We start from the raw sequence: 26,020 nt of genomic DNA, 5'->3' as shown, positions 1-26,020 counted from the left end.
GAGAAAAACCTTATAAATGCAGTGAATGTGGAAAATCTTTCAGATGGAAGTATGGCCTTCGTTATCATCAAAGTCTTCATACAGGAGAAAAGCCTTATAAGTGCAGTGAATGTGGAAAATCTTATAATGGCAGAAGTGGTCTCCTATATCATCAGAGAGTTCACAATGGGGAAAGCCATTATGAGTGCAATTAATATGAGGTATCTCTCAGCCAAATTTCTAAATTCGCTCTCTGCATAAGATTACAAATGTGAGACATTTCTGAGATGTGTGGGAAATGTAGTTTCTTAGTTAGGACTTAACATTAGTATACGAAAATTTGTGAATCCTCATTTTTCTGAATTGTATCTCATACATTTAATCACCTACATTATGTAAAGTTCCCATAAGAGTTTTTGTAGTTGTCTTTGTTTTAATGTTGGAACACTATGTAATTATGTTGCACGTTCTAACATAGAGAGATGTCCTGCCAGATCTATGTCGCTTCTTATTTCTGTTGTTGATGGTATTTCACCTGAACCACTTATAAGGTCCCTACAAATGGCATCAATCACCATCCTCATGTGCCCAGGGAAGCTAACTCTGCTGTCTTTTTTGTTAAAGAAAATGAGGAATACCCAAGCCCATAGTTCGTTCTTGTTTCCCTGTCATGCGTTGCCACATGGGACTCATTACAGATGGCCCCGGTAAACATAATGTTGCAGAGGGAATGCTTTCCCTGCAGGCCAGTGATGAATTTATTGAGTGCCTCAGTCATCAGTGGAAGAACTGCCAGTCTCATATCTCTTTGGTTTGTACAATAATGAAGGCTTTTTCCCAAGACTTCTTTAATCTTGGCTGTTCTATTTAATGTGTGGGTTAGCTTTAAGAAGGTCGGGGCTCTCCAAGCATGATGAGGTGAACAACTTTTATGGGGTCTCAAACCTTTTTGCCTTTGGGGCAACAGTATGGTGCAGAAATTAGCTCAGTAGTTCTTGGCAAATTTACACTGCTTCCCATATTCTCCTAAGAAATACTCTGGACTCTCTACTCCTCATGTGATGTCTGGATGCGTTGAGACACAGTGATCACTCCAAAGAGGGGGTAGCTGTGACAACCTCAAGTATGTCTGGGAGCATGAATTTTTTTCTTGTTTGCAAGGAATGCCAATACATGTGAAGGGTATGTCTTGCCCAGGTCTTGCAGAGGGCCATGTGCCCTAATGCCTATAATTTCACAGGTGATGGTCACTGGTTTGAGGACAATGGCATTCAGGGGAAACCCTTTCACTACAGAAACGCTGACCTAATTATTGTTGGACGAGACTGCAGCCCATTAGATGGAATGGTCCTCACCTAACTGGGCATCCAGGAATTGTTTTCAGGAAAAGACTACAGCAGTTCTGTGCACACATATCCATGGGACCCCAGGCATGTTTATCTTCTGTGGAGCAGTCATTGTCATTCATTATAATCAAGATGTTTTGTGGCTCTTGTAGCTTCTCAGATGTTCCCATCAGAGGTATTGGCGCTCAGGCAGCAAGACAAAGATGGAGACAAAGGCTCTCTGTAGTCTAAGGATGTTTCTTTTGTGGCTTTCGGTGAAAGTTCTTCATTGTTTGTTACATTTTTTGTACTGACATGAAACTCTCACCCAGAAGGCATATGAATGTGGAATGAATATAGACTTGCAAAACCTGTTCTTTTAAAATAGATGAACATACATTTGTTTTTATGTTGAACCATTTTTAACAGCTGTAATGAGTAAGTTACATGGGTTAAGTATAGTGTTTCATAAATCTTTTTTTTTTTTTTAGTTTCTTTTAAAATATATTTTATTGATTTTTTACAGAGAAGGGAGATGGATAGAGAGTTTGAAACATCGATGAGAGAGATCGATCAGCTGCCTCCTGCACACCCCCTACTGGGGATGTGTCCGCAACCAAGGTACATGCCCTTGACCAGAATCGAACCTGGGACACTTCAGTCCTCAGGCCAATGCTCTATCCATTGAGCCAAACCGGTTCAGCCATAAATCTTGATATGTGCATGAAACTGAAACCATCATTACAGTCCTAATGCTGACTGTGTGTTTCACTGTGTAATTGCTTCATGACCTATTTTAACGTGTCCCTGTTCTTCAAAGCTTTCCTAGTTTCCATGGATTTACATTCTATTTTCATAGAGAACTTTATTTTTTTGTTTTAATTGATTTTTCATAAATACTTGTAGATTTATTCAAGTTATATTAGTAACTCAACTTTCTTTCTGATATTCTTTTTTTAAAATAATATATTTTATTGAGGGAAGTTTCCAGAACGCTTGGTGTGAGGTGGAGGAGTGACTGCTGCCTCAGCTGCGCACAGCAACATGCTCTTTCCAGCTCCTCCACACCTGCCTCAGCCTGCTCACCGGCTGTCAAGTATGATGAAAGCAACCACTTACTATGATGTTTTGGGGGTCAAACCCAGTGCCACCCAGGAAGAACTGAAAAAGGCTTAAAGGATGCTGGCCTTGAAGTACCACCTTCATAAGAATCCAAATGAAAGGAGAGAAGTTTAAACAGTTTTCTCAAACTTATGAAGTGCTCTCTGATGCAAAGAAAAGGGATGCATAGTGATAAAGGAGGAGACCAAGCACTTATGGAAGTTGGAGCAGGTGGTGGTTTTGGTTCCCCGATGGACATCTTTGATATGTTTTTTGGTGGAGGAGGAAGGAAGCAGAGAGAAAGGAGAGGTAAAAAAGTTGTGCATCAACTCTCCGTACATTAGAAGACTTACATATTAGTGCGGCGAGAAAACTAGTTCTAGAAAAGAATGTGATTTGTGATAAATGTGAAGGCCGAGGTGGTAAGAAAGGAGCTGTAGTGTGCTGTCCAAATGGCCAGGTACTGGCATGCAAATAAGCATTCATCAGATAAGCCCTGGAATGGTTCAGCAAATTCAGTCTGAGTGCATGGAGTGCCGGGGCCATGGGGAAAGGATCAGTCCTAAAGGTAGAGGCAAAATCTATAACAGAAGGAAGAAGTTTGAGAGAAGAAAACTCTAGAAATTCATATTGAAAGATGGTCAGAAGATAACATTCCATGGTGAAGGAGACCAGGAACCAGGACTGGAGCCAGGAGATACTATCATTGTTATAGATCCAAAGGACCATGCTGTTTTCACTCGACCAGGAGAACACCTTTTCATGTGTACGGACATACGGCTGGATGAAACATTGTGTGGCTTCCAAAAGTCAATAGCTACTCTTTTTTTTCTTTTTTTAAATATATTTTATTGATTTTTTACAGAGAGGAAGGGAGAGAGAGAGTCAGAAACATCGATGAGAGAGAAACATCGATCAGCTGCCTCCTGCACATCTCCTGAGGATGTGCCCACAACCCAGGTACATGCCCTTGACCAGAATCGAACCTGGGACCTTTCAGTCCACAGGCCGATGCTCTATTCACTTAGCCCAACCGGTTTCGGCCCAATAGCTACTCTTGACAACTGAAACATAGTCACCACCTCTCTTCCACATCAGATTGTCACGCATGGAGATAGCAAGTGTGTATCAAATGAAGGCATGGCAATTAATCGTAGACCATATGAAAAGGGTTGCCTAATCGTGGAATTTAAGGGAAACTTTCCTGACAATGGCTTTCTCTCTCCTGATAAACTCTCTTTGCTGGAAAAACTCCTACCGGAAAGGAAGGAAGTAGAAGAGACTGATGAAATGGACCAGGTAGAACTGATGGACTTTGATCCAAATCAAGAAAGATAGTGCCATTACAGTGCAGAAGCATATGAGGATGATGAACATCATCCTAGGGGTGGTGTTCTGTGTCAGACCTCTTAATGGGGCCAGAGAATAACACTCACTGCTGGCATTTTATATACAGTAGTGAATGAATTATGGATTGTAACCATAATATGCTCACTACTTGCTATTGTTTTTCTTTTAATATTCAAGTACAGTAGTGTTTTAAAAGTTCAATGAAGAATAAACTCAAAATATAAAAGCTCTAAAAATATATATATATACATATATTTTATTGATTTTACAAAGAGGATGTGAAATGGGTAGAGAGTTAGAAACATCGCTCAGTCCATCAGCTGCCTCCTGCACCTTCCCTACTGGAGATGTGCCTGCAACCAAGGTACATGCCCTTGAGCGGAATCGAGTCTGGGACCCTTTGGTCCACAGGCCATCACTGTATACCCTGAGCCAAACTAGTTAGGGTTCTGATAGATATTCTTATCATTGATATATCACCATCAGTTTTTCCATTTAAATATTTGGTTATTTCCTAACAAAGCTGGTACTAACTAACATTTCTGTATAATTTCTCATATGTATATAACTGTTATTTACCTTGACCAAAAATTCAGTGCATGTCTGGGTTTTTGAGTAGATGAATGTTTAAATTTACGGACATTAGCAAATTGTGATCTAAACAGACTATACCACCAGGGCTAGCGTGGCTCAGTGCTTGACCATCATCTCATGCAGCACAGGGTTGTGGAGATGATTGCCAGTGGGGATATGTGCTTGGCTTGTAGGCTAGATCCACAGAAGTGGGTGTGCAGGGGGCAGGCTTGCCGATATGGCACTCTCCCATCAATGTTTCTCTCCCTCTCCCTTCTCTCTCTAAAAAATATGCCGAAACCGGTTTGGCTCAGTGGATAGAGCATTGGCCTGCAGACTGAGGGGTCCCAGGTTCGATTCCGGTCAAGGGCATGTACCTTGGTTGCGGGCACATCCCCGGTGGGGGATGTGCCGGGGGCAGCTGATCGATGTTTCTGGCTCTCTGTCTCTCTCCCTTCCTCTCTGTAAAAAATCAATAAAACATTAAAAAAAAATTACTAAACTATTCTTTAAAAGTAGAAAATAAACTTTAACTGATTGCAGTTTTTTACATTTTTCAGCAGTGTCTTGGGGTTTTACATCCTTTGAATAGTTTGTTCAGTCAATCATAATTGATTTAAACTTTTTTTCTTCCAGACATTTGTTGTGCTGCTTCACTGTTTGATTGTATTTTTTTCTAGTAATTTATGGTGAGCCTTTTCTCAGAAGTGTGCTCGTTGAGTCTGTATCTTTGTTAAAACATCTTATCATATGTTCTGCCTAATGTGCTATGAGTTTTGGCAATTTTCTATAACAATAGGATTGTGGAACAACAAAGATGGATGTTGGCATTTCACTCATTTTGTGCATTTTTACTATAAAAAATAAACTTTTTTTGTATTGGGATGATATGTTTTAATATTTTTTCCTTAAAAGATATTTTAATAATTAAAAAAAAAAAAGATATTTTAATTGCCCTAGCTGGTTTGGCTCAGTGAATCGAGCATCAGCCTTCAGACTGAAAGGGTGAGCTTCTAGTCAAGTGCAGGTGCCCAGGTTGCAGGCTCAATCCATGTGGGGACTGCAGGAGGCAGCCAATCAATCATTCTCTCATCATTGATGTTTCTCTCTCTCTACCTCTCCCTTACTCTCTGAAATCAATAAAAATATATTTTAAAATAGTTTATTTTACTAAATTGATAAATATATTTAATTGATTTTTAAAAGAGTTTTATTGATTTCATAGACCAGTGGTCAGCAAACTGCGGCTTGCGAGCCACATGTGGCTCTTTGGCCCCTTGAGTGTGGCTCTTCCCCAATATAGCATATGTGGGCACGCACATACAGTGCAATTGAGACTTCTTGGCCCATGCACAGAAGTAGGTTTTTGGCCTGGGCGAGTCTATTTTGAGGAAGTACTGTTGCTATTTGGCTCTGTTGAATAATGAGTTTGCCGACCATTGTACATAGACCAAAGGAGGTGGAGAGAGAGAGAGAAACAATGATAGCCAGGCGAGGGGGCTCAGTCGACCTATGAACCAGGAGGTCACAGTCCCATTTTCCCTCAGGGCACATGCAGGAGCCCCTGCTAGATCACCAGGTGGGACTTGCAGGAGGCAGCTTATCACTAATTCTCCTTAATCATTGATGTTTCTGTCTGACTCTTTCCCTTCCTCTGTGAAATCAATTAAAAATTAAAGACAATTGAGTCCATTATCTTACAAAAGAAAAGAAACATCAAAGATGAGAGGGAATCATTGGTCACTGCTTCCTCCATACCCTACTGGGGATGGAACCTACAATCCGGGCATGTGCTCTGACTGGGAATCTAACCAAGGACCCTTTGTCACGGATTGAAGCTCAAGCACTGGCTCATACCAGCTGGGTGATTCATTACTTTTTCAATGCTATGCCCTGTGCAATGAACATTTTTAATTTTAACCTGCAGTGTTAACATTCTCCATTGCTTTCAGAACACCTGTCATCTGATCCTGCACTAAGCCCTTGCTTTGTCCTCTTCTGCATTTTCCTTGTCTCCTGTCATAGAGGTGCTTGCGTTGGAACATTTCTCTCCAGAAGGCCAGAGGGCATCTGGTTGGGCAGGGTGTTTAAAGAGTCCCAAAGCCAATGCAGCAGGAAATAAATGAGCAGTGATCAGACACCCTTTGTCCTGGATCAGGCATCCTAGATTTGAATTTCAGTTCTCTGTTATCACTGAGACTTACAATGACATAACCTCTTCTGCTGGTCTAAGTCAGTTTCCTCCTGTGAAAAACAAGTACGAGGTAAGTCCCCATGCCGGAGCTATAGGAGAAGGTCCAGTGGTGAGGTGTCCACTTGTGTAACGCAGCTGTGCCTGCAGCCTGCCTTGGCTCCAGCAACTTCTGCAGAGACCTTCCCAGGCAGGCACTCCTCACTCCCCCAATGCCCACCAGCACCTTTGTCTTTGGGTGCATTTTTGTGAGAAATGGGACCTATAAAATGCTGCTGACTCTGCTGCAGGGAGGCAGGTGCTGTGCCACTCAGGTCTCATTGTGGTGCATCCCATATCAAATTGCTGAAAAAGTTCAGTGTCGGAGAAATGAAGTCAGCTCCCCATTTTTACACCAAAGACAAGAAGGAAAGGTATGTAAGAATTTAGCCTTAAAGCGAGAGAATGAACAAGTTTGACGCATTGAAAGATGATGACAGTGGTGACCATGATCAGAATGAAGAAAACAGCACAAGGAAAGATGGTGAGAAGGAAAAAATGGAATGGGACAAAAGTCAGAGCAGCAGCAAGAGGAAGGCTGTTGTCCTGGGACCAGCCGAGCATCCTTGCAGTACAACTACACTTTCTGGTACTCCAGGAGAACCCCCTGCCTTCCCACCAGCTCACAGAGCTATGAACAGTATATCAAACAGATCGGCACCTTTTCTTCTGATGATGCAAATAAGAATCGTGGCAAGTGGATTATTCAGCTGCGGAAGGGCTTGGCATCGCGTTGCTGGGAGAACCTCATCCTGGCCATGTTGGGGGAACAGTTCATGGTTGGGGAGGACTGTGGGGCTGTAGTCTCTGTCCGGTTTCAGGAGGACATTATTTAAATATGGAATAAGACTGCCAGTGACCAAGCAACCACAGCCCAAATCCAGGATACCCTTTAACGAGTGCTTAATCTACCTCCCAACACCATTATGGAATATAAACCCACACCGACAGCATCAAAATGCCAGGCAGGCCGGGCCCCCAAAGGCTCCTTTTTCAAAACCTCTGGAAGCCGTGGTTGAATGTGCCATGACCTTCTCCCTCTCTGGATGGCACCATCATTGCAGCTGGCATCATTGGAGTCTCTTGTTCCGTTGGCGTGCTACCTGGAAGATTGTTCTGTCCTGGACAAGAGGAATGGGAAGAGCATTTTATGTTTTAAGAACAGGCTGACACACAGCAGCTACTACAACAGCTGAGAGCACTTAATAACTGGTGGTAACCTAAAAAAAAAAAAAAAAAGTAGCTTATCTTGTTCTGCAGTTTGAACAGAGGAGCTTTTGAATTAGAGGAGCCAGTAATTTTGGGGTTTAATTAGCAAGTGCTTCTCATAAATTGTGGAAAGTCACAGAAAAGAAACAGGAAGACCTTTTCCTTGTCCTTACAAATACCTTGACCACTTTTAGAACCTAAGGCTTTATTGACCTGAAGAGTGAATACTTCTAGGAGACCAAATAAAGGGACACCAGCAGTACTGGGACATTGTGTTCAGGAGGATGTCAGCAATGGGTCCCAAAGAAATTACAGCGCTCAGTGATTTTTCTCCTGACCCCATAGGTTTTAACACCACAGTATGGACAAAAATGGTGGTATAGTAAATATAGCAAGCTCAGGTAGCCTGGCATCACATGGTGAATCCTACAGACTCAGGCCAAAAGTAACCACCTATGATGGTTTGAAGTTAAAACTTTTTAAGGAAAAGCAAGTCACAGGGGTAGTTATGCCCTAGCCTCTTTTTTTGTTTGTTTGTTTCTTTGCAAAGTTCAATCTTTACCTTATTGAGCGTGTCTATTGTCTTTTTGCATCTAGAACACATATCTTTGGATTTTCTGGAAAATTTCCTTTTTTACAGACTCCTAAGGGCACAATCTCCAAACACCGAAGACCTAAGGTCCTCAATTATTATTGTTGTTGGGTCAAATATTAAGTGTTAACTGTTGGAGAACATTTTAAAAAGAAGTTTTTGTCTATTTTTTTTTATTTTTAATTTAATCCTAGAGATTTCCCTCCTCATTCCCCCCACTCTAATATATCCCCAGTGAATTTCATGTAACCCCCTTATGTCTTTTCCTTTGATACTAATGTATAAAAAAGGTGTAAAACTGCCATTCTTCCGAGCATTACACAATCTATTGTTATTTTGCTTCCTGGGAAATATTGCTAACTTCCGTAAAATAAACTTAGAAAAAGTCTCCACAGGTTTGCACATTTTCTTACAACACCACCAAAAGCAATTGACTCATGTGAAGCAGGAGAACGTTACTTGGAGGAGTATTAGCATTTCCAGGGACACAACTGACAGAAGACATATTTATAAACACAAATGTAGAGCAGACCCAGGACCCAGCAAGCTAGAGTTTTCCCCTTGCTTTCAGAGAACAGAAGAAAATACTCAAGGCTCAGGAGACCTTGTTTTTATTGTGTGCATGCATGTGTTTTTAATCCTTACCTGAGGACATTACTGTTTACTCTTCCCCACTTTCCCTCCAAGATTCTGCAGTAATTTCATGCTTCCATGTCTCTGAATCCAATCCATCAGTTTCTTGTTCATTATATTCCAAATGCAGGTGCGATCAAGTGATACTGTCTTTCTCTGACTGACTTATTTCACTTAGCTTCATGCTCTCCAGGTCCCTCCATACTGTGTGAAACAGTAAATATTCTTCTTTTTTACTGCTGCATAGTATTCCATGGTGTAAATATACCACTGTTTTTTATCCACTCATCTACTGATGGGTACCTAGGCAGTTTCCAGACCTTTCCTATTGTAAATTGTGCTGCTATGAACAGAGTGGTGCATACTTTCTATCTGATTGTTTCAGGTTACTTAGGATATATTCCTAGAAGTAGAATCACTGGATCAAATGACAGTTCCATACTGAATTTTTTGCAAAACCTGCAAACTGATTTCCATAATGGCTGTAGCAGTTTGCATTCCCACCAGCAGTGATCTGGGTTCCCTTTTTTCCACCTCCTCCCCAGCACTTCTGCTTTGTTTATTTGCTGATGGCAGCCATTCTGACAGTGGTGAGGTGACACCCAATTGTTGATTTAATTTGCATCTCTCTGATGATTAGCCGCTTTGAGCGTTTTTTCACATGTCTCTTGGCCATCTTATCCACACTGCAGCCCAGGCAGAGCTGACACTTCCCGGTGGCATCAGAAGCAGATGCTCTTAAGTATAAGTGTCTGTTTTGTGACATGAACTTTGTATCATGGATTCAATGGCGGCAGGTTAGACCGAGTGAGAGACGTCGAACGTGGGCGTCACGTCCACTTCCTTGCTGGTCTCGAATTCCACTTTGGTCACGTCTTCCTGTTTGAGCAGCCGCTCCCGCGCCAACCCGGAGTTCGCCATCGCGTCGGTGCCCGCCATGATCCCGCGGCAGCTGGGAGCGGAGCGCGCGCGCGTCTGTGGCGTCAAGCGAAAACACGACCCCGCGTAGCCGCCGCCGCCAGAAACTGACGTCACTGCGCGTGCGTGCGTGCGCCGAAGCCGCGCCTCGGGAGGGAACGAGAGCTTCTCATCACGTGATAGGAGGAGTGGTCGTCACGTGATAGGAGGAGGGGCGCTGCGGCTCGAGACCCTCGGTGGGTCTCGCGAGCGGCGGGGCCTCGCTCATTGCGCACAGAAAACGGCGGAGGCGGCTAGCGTGTCGGGAGCGGGAGTTTTGTGCTGAGGAGTCTGGCTTCTTCACGCTCCGCGTCGGTCGCGCCAGGGCGTCCTGCTCGGGCGTGAGGAACGAGGCGGGTCCTCAGGGTGTGAGGCCGCCGGGCGCAACGTGGGAGACGCGTTTTCACTGGTGCCGGACGGGAACACCCCCTGCACAGCCTCCGCCTTTGAGAACCTGGACCCGGCGCTGGTGGGGCGGCCTGTGTTCACTAAACCCCGTGGGAAAGCCCCCTCGGGTCCGAGGGTGGAGACGGCCTCGCCTGGGGCCGCGCACCGGGCTCCTCCGCTCCCGCCCCCCGCCCACCCGGGACCCCGGACCCGCCGCCTGAACGGAGCAGGACGCGCCCTCGTCGGCCTGCAGCTCGCTCTTCCTGCCCCGCGGAGGTGACCCAGAGGCACGGCTTCCTGCCGCCCCGCCCCGTGGCCAGCGGTGCCCAGCGCTGCCCCGTCTTTAACAAACAAATCGAACCAGACGGCCAGGAGACGCTCTCAACGGGATTTACAGGCGCCCACCGACCAGAGCTCCGCTCCGCTGCCCTCGTCCGCAGTTGGGAGTCAGAGGGAGGCCGAGCGTGTAAGTGAACGCCGTTTCCTTTCCCACTGGCAGGAAGCGTGAGGCGCCCAGCACCCAGGGGCCGCCCAGCAACCATCCGTGAACAGCTTAAGCAAGACGACAGGCAGTGACACCAGGCGAAGACCACCCTGATGCACAGCGTTTACAAGGGCCCACAGTGGGCAGCGGGCGGCCACGGTGAGCAGCCAGGGGACCGTGAGAGGCCGCTTGCCACGGGGAGCTGGTCAGGCTCAGCCCAGACAACCCACCCCATGACAGACCCCAGTGCCCTGCACCCCGCGGGTCAGGTTCGGGTGCGGAGACCAGGACCGTGAGAGGCCACTTGCCATCGAGAGCTGGTCAGGCTCACCCAGACAGGGGGGACAACAGACAACGCGCTTCCACCATTACAGAACACCAGAACGCTCTATTTAACTTAGGTTTTGTGTGTGTGTGTGTGTGTGTGTGTGTGTGGTGTGTGTTTAACGTATTTCCTATTGATTTCAGAGAGGAAAGGGGAGGGAGAGAAACATCAGTGATGAGTCATCCCTTGGCCACCTCCTACAGGCCCCGCCCTGGGGATCGAGCCCGCAACTCAGGCATGGGCCCTTGACCGGAATCGAACCCATGACCCTCCAGTCCGCAGGCCAACACTCCATCCACCGAGCCAAACCAGCTAGGGCAAGACTTAGGTTTTAAGTGAGACGACGGGGATTGCTGAGGCCGCGCTGGGACTCGAAACAGGAAAATTCCCGGCAGCGCTGCAAATAAGAAGAGTCCAGGCCTCAGCTCCCGGGGGACCCCAGTCCAGGCAGCAAGCAGAATCCCCTAGAGGCCCCACCCCCACCCCTTGTGTCCCACCAGAGTTGCCAGATTATGTAACCGGACAGTCAAGGGCCCTATGCTGCCTGTCACTACCTGAGCCAGTTAAGCAGGGACAGGATTGAATCACATAAGTACATATTCCAGTCCTGCTGACAGCATGAAGAGCAGCAGGGCGTCCACCTGCTCTGCCCCCTCCATAAGCCCGCTGCTTATACTGGGTAGAAGGACAGAGATTACATGGGGAAGTAGCCAGAGGGGAAGTTGACAGGTAATGGGGGCTGGAGATTTGCAAAGGCCTGCGGGTATGTAAAGGGCTGGGAGTCTTGAAAGGGCTTAGTGATAAGCAAATGGCTGTGGGTCTTCAAAAGGCTAGTGATTCTGGTTCCTGCAGCAAGGCTGCTAATCTTTCCAGGATAATAGGCAGCTCCCTGAGGGGGAGGATGGAATGCATCTCCCAGCCAGGTGAGAATGTGCCTGCCTTAAAATCACGGTTAACAGCATGACCCACATTTCTTTTTTCTTTTTTTTTAAAATATATTTTATTGATTTTTTACAGAGAGGAAGGGAGAGAGACAGAGAGAAACATCGATGAGAGAGAAACATCAACCAGCCGCCTCTTGCACATCCCCCACCGGGGATGCGCCCGCAACCCAGGTGTCCCGACCTGCGGGACAACAACGGGGGAACGAAGAGACACCCTAGGAGAATGAGACAAACAAGGGACACGAAAGAATGGAGGCAAGACAAGTTCTGATCAAGCCTCAAACTTTATTCTCACAGCGGCAGGATATATACTGTTTTAGGGAAGGGGGGTGGGTAAAAGGGGTCTATGGGCAGTAACCTTTTACTAGAGATTAGGCTTTTGATGGCTGTGCTTATCAGCGGAGATGTGTGATTTAGCAGCTGTGTGAGGGCAGTTTATCTGTAACTGCTGGCCAACTTGCAAGACACAGGTGGTCTCTGATAATCAGGAGTTTCTTATAGTTCTTAAGATGGCTTTGTTTAAGCCAATATCTTTAATGGCTCCCAACACCCAGGCACATGCCCCTGACCGGAACCGAACCTGGGACCCTTCAGTCCGCAGGCCGACGCTCTATCCACTGAGCCAAACCGGCTTCGGCCACATTTCTTATAATTATAGTTGGTCCCCAGTATTCTGTTTCTGCCCCTATCAGGTTCACCCACTAAACCAGGCACTCGTGCAGTGGGTCCTAACAGGTGCACACCAGCAAGTACATGAGGGCTTAGTTCTCATGACACCCTGCTGGCAGCATATGTCCCAGCTGGCGTGGCTCAGTGGTTGAGCCACAGTTTGATTCTTGGTCAGGGCACATACCTGGGTTTGGGGCTCCATCCCCAGTAGGAGGCGTGCAGAAGGCAGACATCGATGTTTCTATCCCTATTCCTTTCTAAAAATCAGTAAAAACATACTTGAAAAAAATACGTGCAACCCTTACAAGAGAATTGACCTGATAATAAACGCGCCATGCAAGGATGCAGGTACTAATCGCATGTTAAGCATTTGCAAAGATGAATCTCTTAGATGTTAAGTGAAATAGAACTATGAGGTCTTAGGTCTTCTCCCTCCATGGAGGCGTCTCCTGGGAGGGAGGGTGCACACACTGTTTTGTAAGCCGTGCTCTGGGGCTGAGTTGTAAAACACGGATCTTGAAGACAGTATAAGGAAAGCACGTGACATCTCAGTGATTTGCATACTGGTTTTATGGTGCAGACCAGGTGTGCCTGGATGTCCAGGGGAGGAGAGGGCAGGCGGCTGTCCAGGAGCTTCCAGAGCTGAAGCCAGAGTCATGGGAAGGCAGGACCGGCCTGCAGCTGTACCCTCCAGCCCTGCCTCTTCCCCTGGGCCTGTGCTGGACTCGGGGTTAGAGCAGGGGTGGGGAATGCTATTTGGTCTGCTCCTGCCATGGCATTAGGGGTGAGTTAATGAAGTATTTAACCAAACACAGCAGGCTGGTATTTAAGTTGATGATTTTGTATGGCCTGAGAATTATGTTAGAAATAGCCAAACAGCCCTAACCTGTTTGGCTCAGTGGATAGAGCGTCAGCCTGCAGACTCAAGGGTCCCAGGTTCGATTCCGGTCAAGGGCATGTACCTTGGTTGCAGGCACATCCCCAGTAGGGAGTGTGCAGGAGGCAGCTGATTGATGTTTATCTCTCATCAATGTTTCTAACTCTCTCTCCCGCTGCCTTCCCTTCTGTAAAAAATCAATAAAATATATTAAAATAAAAAATAATAATAAAAAAAAGAAATAGCCAAACAGCTGTTGGCAGGAGAAAGGTTCCCATCCCTGGTATGGATGGTCATGGTGGCTCTTCTTGTCCTGGGCAGCAGGAGGCTTGGGTGCGGGGCTCCTGGGTTGGCCTGGGTTCCTGTGAGTCCTCACTGCATACCTTGATGTCCTGGGTCAGAGGGGCTGTTCCCAAAGAGAGCCTTCCTGCCAGAAACCCCACACAAAACCTGGTTCTCAATGGCAGATACTTCCTTTCCAGGTGCGACTGTCTCCCACCCACTTGCCTGGCGGGGCACCTGATGAAGTCCCGAGCCCAGCCTGACCCTGTCCAACTGGCACCCAGCATCTGGGAACCAGACGTGCATGGAGATCTCCGGTGCTGGATTGGGTGGCAGGCAGAATGGACAGCACAGCACTGCCCTCCCAGGACCATGTTCCAGAAAAGGGCAAGTTCGACAAAGCCTGCAAAGCAGTAAGAGGACTGCAGTTCCTATAGCTACCGCGATGCCAGTGAAATGAGGCAAGTGGGAGAGCTGGTGGGTTACTGACACTGGTGGCGGGAAGAAGGTGCCATCCGAGTTGTGAGAGGAGGTGGCCCTGGGAACACCCTGCGGTGAGTGTTCTAGGAAGAAGGAACAGGGAGTTTGAAGGCCCCCCACACGGGCAGGGGATTGGCACCATCAAGGCATGGAAAGCAGGTGGCTGTGGCATCATGAGTGCAGTGTGGTGTGGGAGGGAAGAGTGTGAGCAGGGACCGATGAGGAAAGGTCTCCAGATGATGAAGGGGAGTTGAAGTGCATCCTGGTTGCCTTAGTGGCCACTTAAGGATGGTCTTTCTTTGAGGTGAGAGGAGCCAGAATGCCCTATGAGGGAAGATGACCTGGTTCTACACCAGAAAGACAAGAATTCTTGTCCTTTGGGGGTGACAGGCTCTCAGTGGGATGCAGGCAAGAAACCAACAAGGAATTAGAATGCACAATATGCCAGGAGTCATGGGTCCATAATAGAGAAACGGGAAAGCGGGCCGGGGGTGGTGGTGGGAGTTGGAGGTGTGGTGTTAGATAGAATGGCCTGAGTAGGCCTCTCTGGGAAGGGAGTCCTGAGGAAGGTGAGGGGAAGGACATTGCAGGCAGAGGGAACTGCAAGTGCAAAGGTCCTGGGACAGGAGTGTGCCCGGCGCATCAGATAGCAGGGAGACCCTGTGTGTGGAGCAGGTGAATGGAGATGAGGTCAGTGTGGGCCTCGTGCCCAGGCCATGGTAGGACTGGGGGGCCTGTCAGCCAAAGTGAATGACATGACCGGAGCACCCCCTTTCACAGGACCGCCGCTCTGTCTGCTGTGCTGAGAACTCGCACTGGGGGCCATGGGAGGAGGCAGCTCGGAAATTGTTACAGGGGTCCAGGTAGGTGATGATCAGGGCAGAGCCGTGCAGGTGTCCAGCAGTTGAGTCTTTTTGGATATACATTAACGTAGGAGAACCAAGACTTTAATCCAGCCCAATGGTGTGACTCAGAGGTTGAGCGTCGACCTAAAAACAGGAAGTCACGGTTCAATTCCCGGTCAGGGCACATGCCCGGGTTGTGGGCTCGATTCCCAGTGTGGGGTGTGCAGGAGGCAGCCAGTAAATGATTCTCATCATTGACGTTTCTTTCTTTCTCTGAAATTAATAATAATAATAATAAAAAAAGACCGTCATCCAAATCTAAGTAGTGACCATCTAATGGTGATTCCAGAGGATCCCCAGGAATTGCTTAGAGCAAGCATGTCAAATGCGGCCCACAACGAATATTTTCGGGCCCAGCCAGTATAACAGTATGCAAGAAACGTTTTAATAAAAATTTCATATCTTAATTTTTACAATACCCTGTTATACATAATGATTAATAACAAACTACAACATTCGCTAATGACTGATTACTATAATCGTGTTGCATTCATTTCCCTTATGCGCAGGCACACCATTTCCCTCCACTAATATCAGCAGTGAATATTTTAGTAGCCGATGGCCACCTCATTAGTCCTGGACTGACTTTTTTGGTGTGCGCAACAGGAAATATCTCGCTCTCGGAGAACAAAAATAGGTTTATTTGCATTACGCTTATTAATTTGTGCAGTTATCCAGTGTCTGATAAGTAAATGTTTAAGAAAAAATATTAATTTTTATTAAAATGTTCTATTATTTTATGTTAACGATCACTCATTCATTTCAGCCCTTTGTTTTCAGCATGTCTCTATCGGAATAAACCTACTTTTCAAAGAAAATTGAAGCTTTTGTTTTTTTGTGGCCACATGCACTTGCACCTGTTTATTTGGCCCGTGTTGGCCTGTGAGTGTGACATGCTTGGCTTAGAGGCTTCCGGACTAATGGTGAGGACGGAAGAGGCTGCAGAATGAGTCCTGATGGTGCCCGGACGTCATCCGAGGGATTTATCATGAGCCAGGCCGGCTGTTCACAAGCGGGAGAGCATCTCCCCCCACGCTGAGGCCAGATGCGCAGGCAGTTTCCAGAAGCTTCCCATGGCTCTTGGAACTCCGCACACAGCCCTGCTGTGAGAATGTCCTGGGGCTCAGTGATGGGTGCAGGCTCATGTGAGGCGTGGCCAGGCGGGCTTGCCTGTCAGACCTGCTCGCCAGCTGCTGCTCAGCTCAGACCGCCCAGCGTCCCTTCTGCAGGACCAGGAAGCGCAGCATGGAGCCGGTCCACGGAGAGCAGGTCAGCACTGGGGAGGGCGGGCAAGCCTGAAGGGGGTCTGAGAGCTGTTGTGGGGGGGAGGAGGGTCTCCCTCCCGACGGGGGTGGGGCCTGGTGTGGGGCTGTTGTGTTTGGTTAAGTGATGGGTGCTCTCTGGCTCAGCTCCACCTTCAAGGAGGACAGTGTGGGTCGGGAGGGATGAAGGATGCTCTGTTTTGGACTCTGATGTCCGCTTTGGTGCCCCAGGAGGAAAGAGAGAGGAAGAAGGGAGGTTTCTAGGTTTAGGTGTAAGGCGAGGAGGACCAGCTGCCTCATTTGTGGCTGCTTTAAAAACATTTTCGGCTCATTTTGTGAGGCACAGGGAGAGACCGTGTCTGCTCATTCTGCCCTTGCCCGCTCGGCTGGTTTCACATGTTGGTGATCCAGGATCTTTGAGTCAGACACGGTGGGAGGCGGCTGCACTCACATGTGCACCATCTGGCTGTCATCTGGAACAGCGGTCGCCAACCTTGCGGACCTCATGGGCCAGTGGTCCGCAGACACCGGCTGGCGACCGCTGCTCTAGAAGGCATGAGGGCAGCCCTGATGCCTGTGCTGTGCGAGAGGCATCCCGGAGTCCCAGGGAGCAGGGATGCAGGATGTAGCAGAGGGAAGGGGCAGTGGCAGGGGGCACTCAGCTTCCTGGGCAGAGCATAGTGGCTCCCAGCGTGCACCCCCCCCCACCCCCCCGTCCTGAGGACTGAGCCTGGTGGCCCTCCTGTGTGTGTCTGGGTCTCTCCTCTTCCCATGAGAACACCCATCATAGAGGGCTTCAGGCTTGACTTCATGACCTCATCTTAACCTGGTTATGTATGCTGCGACCTATTTCCTAAAAGGTCACACTCATAGGTGTTGGGGGGTTAAGACAGGGTGCCTGCAGGCCCTGCCTGGGCCGAGAGGAAGAAGAAAGACAGGAGAGGCTGGTACCCACAGGTCAGGGGGGCTGGCCTAAGGGAGGCAGGGCCAGGCCAGGCCCCCGGAGCGTCTCCCCACCTCCCTAGCCTGCATCCTGTCCAGGGGGCCACGGCAGTGGGAATGGTCGCTGGCAGCTCTGGGGCCTTTCTGTTTTTAAAAAACAGCTTGATTGGGGTCCGACCTATATGCTGCATAGCTCACCGTGTCAGGAGCGCAGCACAGTGGCGTCTAACAATCCAGCCACGTGGCTTTAGGACATCTCATCCTAAAAAGAAAGCACGAGTACTTCAGCCACCCCAGCCCTCTCCTCAGAGGCCAGGAGCCAAAGTCAGGGGTCTGCAGGGCCGGCTCCCTCCGAGAGCCTGCCTGCTCTGAGCTCCTGGTGCTGCCCGCAGCCCTTGGCCTGGGCTGTCACCTGGCCCCTCCCTGGGTGTCCTGGGTCTCTCCTTGTCCCATGAGGACACCTGTCATATAGGGCTTAAGGCTCGACCCAATGACCTCAGCTATCGCGACCTATTTCCAAAAGGCCACACTCACAGGTGTTGAGGGGTTAGGACTTCAACATCTTTTGGGGGGACACCACCGAACCCACAACATCCTGGTTCATGAGCATCCATGGACCGTCCCCTGCAGAAATGGAATGCGCTCCCCAGGGGCAGCGAGACAGACCTACTCGAGGGCCGGCCCCGTGGGGGCCTGTCCGCGGAGGAGGGCTCTGCAGCGGCCATTCCCATTTTCCGTGGTTTACACGCTGACGTGCTCTGCTGTTGGAGCTGGTTCACTGCACACACCTCTCAGGAGGCATTTGGCTCCAGCCAGACAGCTTGTCATCCCGTGAAAAGGACCAGATCACAGGGTTCTCGGGTCCAGGGCAAACACTCGCACCTGTGTCCCCCCTGTGCCCCACCTGTGCCCTACCTATGCCCACCTGTGCACGAGGACTTCATGCACAAGTGTGATGAGAAAAGGAAACAACATAATGCGCAGCCATAGGACCATCAGTACATCTCCGTGCTTTCTTCCTATCACTGAATCAGCCTGCAGTCAAGGTGTATGTAGCCAGACTTACATTTTTTATATTTATTTTATATATTTAAATGCCATTTAACAAAGAAAAATCTGGTTGAGTTCTCGTGTCACCTCTGACACGCATGTCATAGGTTCGCCATCACTGCCCTAACCCCTGCTGAGGGCGGTGCCCCGTCCAGCGGATGCTGTTGTCTACAGTGAGAGTTCACAGTGGAGACGCTGGGTGCGAGGTGGCTGTTCAAGTGCTGTGTGTGTGCGGGCAGAGGGGGGGATGGGGCAGAGGGACTGAGCGCAGGATTCTGAAGTCCAGGAAGGAGGCTGTTTTCTATGCTCGAGACAGTCCACAGCTCACAGCATTTTAGAATGAGTTACAAGGATTAATAGGCTAAAGGCCTTGTGCCCGGGGAACGCAGTGTGGCCACGGTGGTTCCAGAGCAGAGCGGGGGTGCTCCGGGTGGGAGTGGGAGGAGCCCCCTGAGGTCCTCCCAGCACAAGGGCGGGGGCGGGGACTGACGGGGTTGTGACTGCTTCAGGCACTAGATCCACACAGACTGGAGCTGGGACCCAGCCAGGATCTGCCCAGGCCCTGCAGCTCAGCCCTCAGAGGCCTGGCCATCCCCCCCCCCCCCCCCCCCCCCCCCCCCCCGCCAGTACACACACCAGCCGAGGAGTGTGGCCTTGACTGCTCACCCGCAAGAGCCGTCCTAGTTTTATGGCGTCTCTAATGCGCGTTTACAGCGCTGCGCCCAGGTGTCTCAGTGCCAGGGTCCTGGGCTGCTGAAAGCGACAGGGTCCACCCTGCCGAGGACAAGCAGTGGCTTTCTGTGCGCAGCCCAGCCCCGGCCTGCTTCCCACTGATGGATGTGGGCCCCGGGCACTGCCTCTGGGTGCCAGCTCGCCCAGCCTCACGTTCCCTCAGGGCGGTGCTGCCCGGAGACGTTACCGCCACAGGCGCACTGCTGTCTCCCTACGCACATCTGTGCTGCGGACACGGGCGAGTCCAGGGGCTCGCTCCCTCCTGCGCCCCCCTGTGGAGGATAGTGGTCCAGACCCACCTCCTAAGCCAGCGCTGGTCGGGCCAGGCAGCAGCCTGTGTGCCAGAGGCAGATCCGTGTCCCAAGAGCCAGAGAAGCCAGGTCTTTGCTCCGCCCCTGGTGCCGTGGGTGTCCCGCCCGCCAGTCACAGGACACCAGGGCCGGGCTGGTGTCATTGTCCTCGCCGGGGGTCCTCTCCTTCCCTGCCTGTCCGTGGGGAGGATGGGTGGAAGCGGAAGGCCTCGGGGCCGGGAGCCCTGCACTGACAGCCCTCCGCCGCTGCCCTTTCCGTCGTCCAGGTCCGGCCATGGCGGAGCAGCACCGCATGCAGTCCTCGCTGGCAGCCCTGGACGAGGAGACGCTGTGGGAGATGACGGAGAGACACCGCCCCAGGATCGTGCGCAGCATCTGCCCAGCCGCCTCACCCCCTACCTGCGCCAGGCTAAGGTGCTGGGCCACCTGGCCGAGGAGGAGATGCTGCACAGCCGGGTTTACCAACTCAGCCATGAGAGTCGGTGAGCCTGCGGGGCAGGGGGCGGGAGGGGGGAGACGGGGACGGTTGGGGGGTGGGGGTGGGTGACCCTATGTTAGTTTCTCTGGGGCCGCCCTAACAAACGACCACAAAATCGGTGGCCAGGGACCCCAGAACTGGGTTCTCTTCACAGTTTGGTGGCTGAAGGTCTGAAGTTAAGGTGTGGGCGGGGCCCCCTCCCTCCGGTGGCTCCAGGGGAGGACCCTTCCTGCCTTTTCCAGCTTCTGGTGGCCCCGTCGCTCCAGCCTCTGCCTGGTCTACATGCCCTCTCTGCGTATCTCTCTCCCGACACTTGCCCTTGGACAGGCCCCCCACTCGCGGGTCACACCAATTACACCTGCAAAGACCCTTCCTCCAAGTCAGGTCCCACTGGCCGGCTCCAGGCAGACACTCTTGGGGGCCAGCCCACCTGTTCCAGCCCAACTGACTGTGTTTATTCATGAAAGCCGGGAAGCTCATAGCATCACCATGTCAGCTTCTTAGGAGAATTGAGTCAGTTTCTAAGATACTTGTCTCAAAGCCCAGTCAGTGCCGGGCCGTGGAGAGCCGGCAGTGGGCGGTCAGTGCCGGGCCGTGGAGAGCCGGCGGTGGGCGGTCAGTGGCAGTCCATGGAGAGCCAGCGGTGGGCAGTCAGGGCCAGGCGGTGGAGAGCCGGCAGTGGGCGGTAGCTTCTGACAGGATACTTTCTGTCGGTTCCTTTATAATGATGATGGGGGTAGGGGGAGCGCCCTAGCTCATTGCTGGGGCACTGAGTGTCCTACGTGGGGAGGACACCATGTCCCCACCCTCAGAGGGAGTAATGGGTGCAGATGGCCAGGCAGTGGGGTGCAGTGCACAACCAAGAAAGCACATCCAGCACTGCTGGCGCTGGAGGAACCTGCAGGCTGGATGCCCTGTGGGGCCCAGGGGAAGGTGTGCAGGACCCATGGGGCAGGGACTCACAGGGAGACTCCCTCAGATCAGTAGCCCACACCCTCCCAACAGGACCCCTAGCCAGCCCCCACCCCTCTGCCAGCCCAGGGAGGAAGGAGGCAGGCCCCCCCCCCACACACACACACACACACAGGGCCCGGGCCAGGACCCCGCAGCGGCCTCACCTTGCGGGCGGAGCTGCTCTGCTGAGCCAGGTTCTGCAGGAGGGTGATGAGCAGCTGCTGTGCCCTGGGAGGAGGAGACACAGCTGCCAGGAGGCTCCACACCCCCTGCCCAGCGGCGCCTCTGAAACCCTGCATGCCCACAGCCCACCAGAGGTGCCCGCTGATGTCCCAGATGTGAGCCTGGGTGAGACATGGCTCCTGGCCTCCCTACACTGCTGAGCTGAGCGGTACCACCCGATACCACGTGTACCGGGAGCTGGTACACGGCTCCCGGCAGGCGGATGCTGCTGGGGGGTGGGGGCTGGCCCTGCCACATCTGTCCCAGGACAGGGTCCTGGGAGGTGGGACTTTCTGTGCTAAAATTAACACAGTCCTGAACACACCAGGTGACTGGTGAGCCCACCTCCTGGGGACACTGGCAAAGTCTGGAGACACTTTCGGTTTTCACAGGTTGGGGCCAGCATGAGGCCAGGAAGCTGCTCAGGCCGGCGGTGCCAGGCAGCAGGGCTGCCCCCAGGTCGCAGCGCTGAGGCTAGAAACGCTGGCCCCGAAAGCTCTAGAACCAAGGTCCACCCTTTTCACAAACAAACCCTGTCCACCTGGGGTGGCACATGGGGATTCCACTCGGGCAGTGTCCCCTCCCCGAGAAGTGGCCGTCCGACAGCCGCTCACTGTGCATAGGTGGGGATGGTGCCGCCCTCTGCGTCCCTGGTTCTGTAGGGGCCCACGCGGTGGGCATGCCAGCAGCCGGGGCCCTGGAACATGGTGTAGGTGACGTGCAGGATGTTGCCGCAGTGCACTGGCAGCTCCCTCTCCGTCCTCCCTTCCAAGGCCAGGTTGACCCGGATGTAGAAGGAGTCACCTGAGGTGGTCACTTTGGCCTCCAGGTCCTGGACCAGCTTCTTATAACCTGGTGAGAGAGGACAGGTCAGCCCAGGCCGTGACCCACAGGGGGAAGGTTCTGGAATGTGAAAGGAGGAGGGACAGAAGGTACCGCCCCAAAGTCTTGGAAGCCGTCCTGGTGCCAGAGTCAGTGGGTGGGAGGTCCCGGCTGCCTTGGGGGCCTCTGCAGACCGGGGGTGTGGCCTGGCTCTGGGGTAGTCCATGGTGGCTGAGGCAGGCACAGCCACGGCTTAGAGTTGGGACTGGGAGGCTGGGCAGGTCCTGAGAGGGGAGCTTCTGGGGGTTGGGCCGGGGGGGGGGGGGGGGGAGGGAGTGTGTACCCTCCGTGTTGACCTTCACAGACAGGCAGCAGAAACCGTCCACCCTGCGGAGAAGACTCACGGCCTGCTCCAGGGTCATGCCCTGCAGGACGGCCTTGAAAAAGAGCTCTGTGGCCTCACAGTCCACCTGGGGGCAAACCACCGGGGCGGGTGCTATCGACCAGGTTTGTCGGAGTCTGAGCACAGATCTGCACTCACCGCCCCAGCCATCCACATGCACCCCCAGCTGTCCACAGGCCTATCAGGGCCTCTGTCCCAGGCCCTGAACCAGGGCACCTGCATTTAGCTCCTCCAAGCCACACACATTCCCACCCTGAGTCAACCACCACCCCTTCCCAACTGCATGCCGAGAGCACCACCCAGGACCCAGTGTCTGCTCTCCAAAATGGACCTTTGTTCTAGAGCAGTGATGGCGAACCTTTTGAGCTCGGTGTGTCAGCATTTTGAAAAACCCTAACTTAACTCTGGTGCCGTGTCACATACAGAAATTTTTTGATATTTGCACCCATAGTAAAACACATATTTTTGATATTTATTTTATATATTTAAATGCCATTTAACAAAGAAAAATCAAACCAAAAAAAGAGTTTGCGTGTCACCTCTGACACGCGTGTCAGGTTCGCCATCACTGTTCTAGAGCTTTCTACATCACAGGTTCTTGGCATTGGGACTACTGACATTTGGAGCTGGGTCACTGCTGTGGGGCCGCCTGGGGCCCTGTAGGATGTTAGTGGCATCCCTGGCATTGCTATCCCCCTCCCCGGCCCTGCTTGTGAAAGTTCCTGGCTCTCACTGTCCCTCCGTCCACTCCCTCGCTGCCTCAGGCCGAGAGGACACTTTGTAAGGAGAGTGAGCATGTGCCTTTAACTGCACTGGCCCCGTTCGGGGATCAGGACTGTCCCCAAACACCATGAAGGACTCTGCAGCTGTAACCACGATGTAACTGACAACAAAACACGGAGAAAGGACTCCCGTGGCGTGAAGATGGGGTTTCCTCCAGGGGATGGGCAAGCCTCGGGGACGGTGACGCCTATTTTGTGAATTTCTTACAATTGTTAAAAATTGTTAAAAAGCTTAAAGTTCTAGTTTCAGCAACATCAAAGTCCCCTCCCGTCTACTGTACTCGCTTAATGGTAATTAGTCAAGTTGAACATTTATGTTTTCTGCAGCATCATTAATATTTCACAACAAAAAGTTTTAAGAGTTAAAGTGGTGAACCCCGCCCCGCGTTCTGTGTATTTGAACACACAGACGTGCATCCACACGTTCTGTGAATTTAAACACAGACGTGCACGCACACGCACGGGAGCTGACAATGAGGCCACTGTTCAAACAGCAGGAACAGAGCCCTGAACCTCACTGTGACGATCTGGGTGCCTGGGCGCAAAGCCATCTCATCAGCCGCTGAGCCAGGGGTGATGCGGTGGATGAAGATGCCGGTGAGGTTCCCGCCGATGACGCTCATCTGCTCCAGCAGTGTGTCCCCCTGGAAGCCCAGCACCGTGACCTGGCTCGGGAGCTTCTGGGCCAGCCGCTGCCGCCGCCGCACAGAGACGCTGCTGCAGGAAGGGGCCACGGAGCTCGTGTGCAGCCCAGCTATGCCCCCAGCCCTGGCATTCTGGAATTCTCCACCCCCCTTCCTGCCATGACAGCCTCAAAAAGGCTGTTGCCTGCCAACAGCCCTCACTCTGCCACCTGCTGCCCGGCCCCCCTCTGCTCACCTGGCTGGGACACAGAGGCCCCTGGAGATCAGCTGTGGGCCACTCTCAGACTCCAGGAGGTCTAGGCAGAAGCAAAGGCTCAGACACCAGCCGGCTGCCCTAGAGGCCACACGCTACCTCAGTGCCCTCAGCCACCTCGGCTGAGACTGACCTCCTCCTCCTCCTTCCTGCTGAGACTTTGACTCATCTCCCCAACCCGGGAGGAGCTGGCGGAGAGCTGCACCGGCCTGGGTCTGGCCTCCACTGTGTCCTTTGTGAGACTGAATGTTGCCCACGTTTTATGAGATGGGGAAGCTAGAATCCACTTCCACCTTCATCCAGTCAAACCTGGTGGAATCCGGGCCCGCCTTTCTGCATGACAGTGCCTGCCGCCTGCATTGGCTGCTCCTGCTTACCCCAGGCCATGCCAGCTGCTGGCGGTGGAGACCTCGAGTTGGCGGTCCTAGGCCTCGATGTCCCTGGGGGTCCCTGTTAGGTCAGAGAGAGCCCAGGATCGGATACATGCAGACATGGGATCAGATAATGGATCCTCCCTGGAATTTCTGACAGATGAGCGTGCCAGACACAGATACTGACTTCTCCCTGAATCCACAACGACCCCCACACAGATACTGACTCCTTCCTGAGTATCCTGCTGAACCCTGTGGCGGAAACTTCCTCAGTTCATGTCCCCGCCCCTCAATCGCAGTATAAAACAAAGCCCCCCCTCCCTGTGGGCGCAAATCCACTGGCCCTGTCTTTGGGGTCCTTGGGTCGCCCAGGGACGCAGAATAAAACCTTTCCTTTTCTTTCTTTTCTGATTGACTCAGTTCTCTTTATTTCCTACGTGACCTTCCTGAGCCACCTAACATTTGGTGCCTTGAAACCCGGGTGGCATGAGCACCTCATTTGGCCATCCCTCCACAGCTCAGGGTGCCTGCCTCTCCCTCCTCGTGGCCCAGGACCCATCAGGACCTCATTTCTTCAGCTCAGCAACCTTTCCCAGTTTGGCAACATCAGCGGTGAGTCCTGCCCCATTCCTTGTGGCCACCGCCCAACAGCGTCTGTCCGTAAAATGCGGCCACGTCAGAGATTGCCTTTCTGGACCCTTTCAGGAAGGTTCCTCTGGACCTCTGGAGGTAGTGGAGACGTCCCTACCTCCCCTGGTCCCTCCGTCCGTCCGTAGCATGGGTCAAATTGCTAAGACGCTGGCCTTTGGCCCCGCTACAGGCCACAAGCATCGAGCACGAGGAATCCAAATTCCAAAATTGATCTGAGCACACCTCTAGGGTGCCTGCCTGCCAACCTGGCTAAACACTAGGCCTGCCCCGGACCTGTGTCCTATTTCTATAACGTAGCATGGCCTCATGAAAATGGGACCTTGACTTTACTGTCCGTACCGATCTCAGTCATTTCCGCCAGCAAACTGGGAAATGTACCCAAGTCTCTCTCTTTCTCCACCCTGTCTGTGTCCCCGTCCCTTCCCCCAAAGTTCCTTCTGCCTCCTCTCCTTGCCCCAGGCTGTGGCTGCGCTGCACTGTGCCCCGCTGAGCCCGCGGTGTGTGTGGTATGTGTGGGGGACAGCGGCACTGTCATCGTCCCCGCGTCCTCCCACCCCCCATCCACCGGAGACCGTCGCGAACTCCCTCGGCAAAAGCCGCCCGTTCTCCCGCCGGCCTTGTGCCCCTGTCCGTCCACACCCTCTCCTCCTCCCTCCCTGCTGGACCCTCCTTGAGCCACGCCTTCTCCGCCATTACCTAATTTCCCCGGCCTCCCCCCTTCCGCCACTGCCGCTGCTACCTCTGCAGCCACTGCGGGAGCCAGAAACTCAAGTCACCGGATGACAACCCTGCCCCCACCCCTGCCTGCTTCCCCAGTCAGTACACACACGGGCCTGCAGGT

At 51.6% G+C, this 26,020-nt stretch overlaps 2 protein-coding genes and 2 pseudogenes across 7 annotated transcripts in view; 3 read left to right on the top strand and 1 right to left on the bottom strand.

Annotated features, from left to right (window-relative positions):
* Positions 1-2,402: 2,402 nt before the first annotated feature.
* On the top strand, positions 2,403-3,818 carry LOC308531493 (dnaJ homolog subfamily A member 1-like; annotated as a pseudogene). Its single transcript has 2 exons — positions 2,403-3,214; positions 3,434-3,818. The product of its transcript is annotated as a dnaJ homolog subfamily A member 1-like (transcript).
* A 3,074-nt stretch (positions 3,819-6,892) lies between these two features.
* On the top strand, positions 6,893-8,744 carry LOC308531501 (eukaryotic translation initiation factor 4E type 2-like; annotated as a pseudogene). Its single transcript has one exon. The product of its transcript is annotated as a eukaryotic translation initiation factor 4E type 2-like (transcript).
* A 6,074-nt stretch (positions 8,745-14,818) lies between these two features.
* Positions 14,819-26,020, top strand: part of LOC308531498 (uncharacterized protein) — a 15,250-nt gene continuing 4,048 nt past the window's right edge. Inside the window, exons 1-4 of one of the 3 annotated variants that reach the window (XM_081108431.1) lie at positions 14,819-15,260; positions 16,069-16,571; positions 19,866-20,081; positions 23,755-24,928. In XM_081108431.1, the coding sequence (XP_080964557.1) occupies positions 16,348-16,571; positions 19,866-20,081; positions 23,755-24,067 (753 nt within the window). In that variant the 5' untranslated portion in view covers positions 14,819-15,260; positions 16,069-16,347 and the 3' untranslated portion in view covers positions 24,068-24,928. Of the gene's footprint in view, positions 15,261-15,672; positions 16,572-19,865; positions 20,082-23,754; positions 24,937-26,020 lie in introns of those variants that run through there. The other 2 variants (XM_081108432.1, XR_013996924.1) reach the window with 2 other exon arrangements.
* The window catches only part of LOC308531503 (uncharacterized protein), a gene marked incomplete at its 3' end in the record, with an annotated part of 27,791 nt that continues 21,509 nt past the window's right edge, over positions 19,739-26,020 (bottom strand). Inside the window, exons 4-6 of one of the 2 annotated variants that reach the window (XM_081108437.1) lie at positions 21,868-22,105; positions 21,196-21,259; positions 19,739-19,912 (exon numbers count right to left, since the gene is read on the bottom strand). In XM_081108437.1, the coding sequence (XP_080964563.1) occupies positions 19,739-19,912; positions 21,196-21,259; positions 21,868-21,959 (330 nt within the window). In that variant the 5' untranslated portion in view covers positions 21,960-22,105. Of the gene's footprint in view, positions 19,913-20,064; positions 20,795-21,195; positions 21,260-21,867; positions 22,106-26,020 lie in introns of those variants that run through there. The other variant, XR_013996925.1, reaches the window with a different exon arrangement.

The sequence above is a fragment of the Myotis nattereri genome, assembly GCF_964212035.1.
Source record: "Myotis nattereri genome assembly, chromosome: 15".
In the NCBI taxonomy this organism is placed as follows: domain Eukaryota; kingdom Metazoa; phylum Chordata; class Mammalia; order Chiroptera; family Vespertilionidae; genus Myotis; species Myotis nattereri.
This window is presented reverse-complemented; position numbering and strand designations above follow the sequence as displayed.